We start from the raw sequence: 5,020 nt of genomic DNA, 5'->3' as shown, positions 1-5,020 counted from the left end.
ACTTCACCATTCTACAGCCCTACACACTTGGCTTTTAGCTTTGAAGTTGCTTCTTAGTTGCAACCCCTTGTTCATCTGTCATCACATTGAAAAACACATACCTTGAGGCCACGTTGATCTTACAACCCCCTATTCATCATAGTCATCTTCGTTGCTTTCATTCGTAAGTAAAATGGGATGTTTTGCAAATAAAAGCTAATAATTATAACTCAAAATCGACCGATCATACACCCAATGACACAAGGGAATTTCCTAATTTACCCTTGTGTGCTTTTTGCATGATGAGAGATAAGATATCTGCTTATACGAAGTTAAGGACATAACATACCAATAGTGACATTGCTTAGCAAAAGATTCTTTTTGGAGTAAATTACACGAATGGTCCCTATGGTTTGGGGTAATTTTCACTTTAGTCCCTAACTTTTTTTTTTAACTCGGAAAGTCCCTACAATTTTTTTTTCTTGCACGCTTGGTCCATGTCTTACCTAAAAAGACTATTTTGCCCATGATTTTTTAATTTATTTAAATAATATGGGGTAGGTAAGGTAATGTAAGGTGATGTGAATGTGAGGTTAGGGGTGTGTTTATTTAAATAAATTAAAAAATCAAGGGCAAAATAGTCTTTTTAGATAAGATAGGGACCAAGCGCGCAATAAAAACAAACAGTAAGGACCTTCCGAGTTAAAAAAATAAGTTAGGGACCAAACGTGCAAAGTATCCAATATCATAGGGACCATTCGTGTAATTTACTTTTTGATACTTGAAAAAAAAAACAACAAAAGTCATGAAAGATTTTTTTAGGTTTAGTCAAAATTTACTTTATGGCAAAGTGTATGTCTAACATATTTGTACACATGAGATAAGATATGCACGTTATTTGCTCTTAAGTTGTAGAATCTTACGATCCTATAATTTCATCTAGGTAATCAATCATGATTCTATTTGTATCATTTTTGGATAAGATCGAGATAGGATCATAAGATTGTAAGATCGTTACTATAAAAAATATAAAATATAAATTATAAATAAAAAAAACTTATATTTTGTATTGCATTGTTCATATTCTGATTAAATATACAAAATATGAACCCTAGAAAACTCATTTTGAATTATTTATTGTTAAACGCACTTACAGATCTACTAAGCAGTCTGTGCTACTCCTCAAAATTTTAGGCGTAGTGGAATTTTTTTGGTGTGGCGTAATTTTTCTGGCATGCTACCTCTAAAATTTATATGTTACCCATGAAATTTTGTTCTAGGTTCGCCACTAGTTAAATGATGTATTGGATATGTATTTCCTATGTTTTGATATATTTACTGTTAACTAAATGGTTTGATTAAAATGCGTTTTTATGTTTCAAACTATTTTGGTAGAATCTTCCGATTAGGTTCAATATTATTACGACATTACAAAACAAAAATCGAGGACGACTGTGTTTTATATATTATCCAAATCCTATGGAAATTAGACATTGTATATCTTTATAAAAATGAAAAATCCGCTTTAATTAATGTTGTGTGCTTTCAAATATGATTACCTGTTTTAGAAAATTACAACATACCGACAAAAACAGATAATGTCATAAGGTTTGGATGGTTGTTAGAAAAAGATTCTTAAAAACCATTATTTTACGATAAATAAGATTTTTTGATCATCAAAATATGCCTTAATTAAATACTTTTGTTTAATTATATGTGTCTTATATTTATATGTGGAATAATTGTTGCATGAAAAAACAATACAATAAAAGGCGGTTAAACAATACGTGACAGAGGGCAATACGTTGATTAAACAAATCTGTTCCCTCAAGTCCGTTCAAAACCAACTAAACTGAACCTAGACTCCTTTACGACCCAATTCATAGTCCCCACCTTTTATCCTCTCTCTCTCTTCCCTCCCCTTCACATTCGCCATTGAAAAACTCCCCCTGAACCCCAAATTCTCCAGTATTCAAGTTTTAGAGTCAAAATCAAGCATAAATCCGGCTTTAAAAAGCTTTCGTCAACTGTTTTTGGAGAGAGAAAGAAGAAAATTCCAGTGAAATGAAGGGAGGGAAACGAGAGAAGAATGAAGAAGCTGTTGATGCTGCTTCTGTTGCGTATCATGTGCTTCATAAGCTTCCTTCTGGTGATAGTCCGTATGTCAGAGCCAAACATCTTCAGGTTTGTCCTGATCTGGATTTGTACTTTACATATCTTTTGAGTTTTTCTTCAATTGTATATATATACTTGAACTAATTTGCCATTTGTATGAATATGTTTATGTAACCTGAATGTGTTTTGTCATGTTCCGACTATATGATACTCAAAATCGAAAAATTACGCAAACGAATTCGAAAAAAAAAAAAAACAAATCAATTGCTTACAAGTTACAACTATTCTGTGTTTTGTCCTGATCTGGATTTGTATTTTCCATAGAGTTAATCGATGAACGATTATTTCATACTGGAATATTCGATAATTTCGTCTGATCCGATTATTTTGGTTCATTTTTTGTTATCTATAGTTTGTTACAACGACAATAATGAATTATTGCACGAACGAATTCGAAAAAACAAATCAATTGCTTACTATTCTTTGGTCAAATACTAACCAATTGCTTGATTAATTCTTAACTATTTTACCGAATGTTTAGCTATTCTTCTTGAATAATTGCTTGTTCTATCTTTAGAAATTAAAGTATGTGTGATTTGAATCTTTGATTGAGATTTGAGATCGAGATTATTGCTTTGCGGAGAAGCATTCTTATTTCTTGCAATCTGTTATACGGCTTGTGTAGGGTCCGGATCTTCAATCAATTATTTGACCATTGAATTTGTTCCTTTTATTTTTATTTTTATTTTATCAAAAAATGATGTTGTCAACTATTCCACCATTGAATTTGATTTTATTAGTTGTAGAAAATCAGTCCATGAAATCAACGTTTTTTTGTCCAAAAGTGTTTCCCATATCTTTTATCTTTTTTGTTTCAAGTCAAATTACACATTTCAAAAGCTTACAACTAATTTTACCCAACACTTCTACACAAATAATAAAATATACATTTTATTTAATGATATATAAATATATATGTTTTTTCAGCTGGTGGAAAAGGATCCAAATGGAGCAATAGTCGAGTTTTGGAAGGCAATAAATATGGGTGATAGAGTTGATAGTGCTTTAAAAGACATGGCAGTTGTTATGAAACAACAAGATAGAGCTGAAGAAGCAATTGAACTTATTAGATCCTTTAGAGAACGTTGCTCTAAACAAGCCCAAGAATCACTAGACAATGTTCTAATCGACTTATACAAGGTAACTTTTTCTATATTTATTTGCTTTACATAGCATAAAGTACATTTTTTTGTTCTTTATGAGTTAATAAAAGTTAATGTGATTTTGTAGAAATGTGGGAAATTAGAGGAACAAATCGAGCTTTTGAAACAGAAGCTTCGGATGATTTATCAAGGAGAAGCCTTCAATGGAAAACCCACAAAAACCGCACGTTCCCATGGAAGAAAATTTCAAGTTACAGTCAAACAAGAGACATCAAGAATACTGGTAATTTTATGGATTCTATTTTTCAATCTAAACATAGAATGAAAAATGAAAAATAAAGTAAATTCCTAATTCACACTTGGATCAAATGTGGTGCAGGGTAACTTAGGGTGGGCGTACTTACAGCTAAAAAATTTCCCAGCAGCAGAAGCCGTATATCGTAAAGCTCAAGAGATAGACCCGGATGCCAACAAGGCATGCAATTTGTGCCTTTGTTTAGTGAAACAAGGTCGATATAAAGAGGCAAACACGGTTCTTTTGGAAGTAATGGAAGGTAAACTTTTGGGGTCGAATGACCCCAAGTTACTGAACCGGACTAATGAGCTGGTTCAGGAGCTAGAGCCATGGCGGCTAGCTCAGGTGCACCCTGGTCCGGATTTAGGTTCTGACCAGGGTGTTGTGAGTTTGGAGGATGCTTTTATTGAGGGGCTTGACCAATTAATAAATCAATGGACTCCATCGAGATCAAGGAGACTTCCGGTGTTTGAAGAGATATCGACATATAGAGATCAATTAGCTTGTTGATCGATTATGATTGTGTGGTTATGGGCCAATAACCCAATGGTTGTTGAGATAAATGGATATATAAATATATAACATGTATACACCAATAATCGATCTTTGTACTAGAGTTGTGTGTATAGTGTAGTTTAAAGAAAATAATTTGCTGATGTTTTTTTTTTGTTTTTTTTTTTGAAATGATTAACTCACCCACCAACTATTTTACTCTTAAATCTAACATGTATTGTTCTAATAAGTACTTGAATCCTCAACCTTTCGTTTTGTCAAATTCTATACCATGACATGATACATTTATTAGGCCTATAAAATATGCATTTTGCATAATATGGATTTCGAAGTTATAAAATCTTTATTTCCTTGAGTACTACCAACTGAATGTCCGAAATGCATGTTTCGCCAAGAGATACTGTGAATGGTTAGGATGGTGAATAGAGTAGTTTACAATTAAGAGTTGCTTCACATTCATTCATACATTTAGTAAACTAAAAAGGAAACGGTGCCAAATGCAAGTACGAAAAAAAATCACACACACAAATACATACTACTCTTAAATGTGATCTAATTGACTCTGCATGGTGGTTGAGGAGTGAAATCGCACACAAAATGTCTATGTTTCAAACTCTGACACATCCAAAATATTATTGATATTCTACGATTGACCTCTTATGTGGGCGGGCCTTAAACAGGTAGACATATATCGCTCAGATTATTTGTTTCACCATTTTTTTAGATGTTATCTAATTTACTTGTTGTGGACAACAACACTAGCTGAACATGTGGTAGTGGTGTGACGTATCAACACCATATTACTCAATTATTTCATGTTTTTAGGTCGATACAATGCATTGTTACACAAATAAATGAGTTACCAGTATTAAATGGACTAGACAAATTCTTGTTCGTTTATGCAATTCTTCCGGTAAACTAACCCAAAAATAAAAATTGTATATTATTATGTATT

At 32.5% G+C, this 5,020-nt stretch overlaps 1 protein-coding gene across 1 annotated transcript; it reads left to right on the top strand.

The window, feature by feature from the left end:
* Nucleotides 1–1,793: 1,793 nt before the first annotated feature.
* On the top strand, nucleotides 1,794–4,208 carry LOC111915910 (protein SULFUR DEFICIENCY-INDUCED 2). The gene is made up of 4 exons (XM_023911549.3): nucleotides 1,794–2,163; nucleotides 3,082–3,294; nucleotides 3,385–3,540; nucleotides 3,637–4,208. Exons 1-4 carry the CDS (start codon nucleotides 2,044–2,046, stop codon nucleotides 4,060–4,062), a joined length of 915 nt encoding a protein of 304 aa, XP_023767317.1. The 5' UTR covers nucleotides 1,794–2,043; the 3' UTR covers nucleotides 4,063–4,208.
* The last annotated feature ends 812 nt before the right edge of the window (nucleotides 4,209–5,020 follow it).

The sequence above is a fragment of the Lactuca sativa genome, chromosome 1 (assembly GCF_002870075.4).
Source record: "Lactuca sativa cultivar Salinas chromosome 1, Lsat_Salinas_v11, whole genome shotgun sequence".
In the NCBI taxonomy this organism is placed as follows: domain Eukaryota; kingdom Viridiplantae; phylum Streptophyta; class Magnoliopsida; order Asterales; family Asteraceae; genus Lactuca; species Lactuca sativa.
The sequence above is the reverse complement of the archived record's forward strand: the minus strand, read 5'-3'. Positions and strand labels throughout refer to the sequence as shown.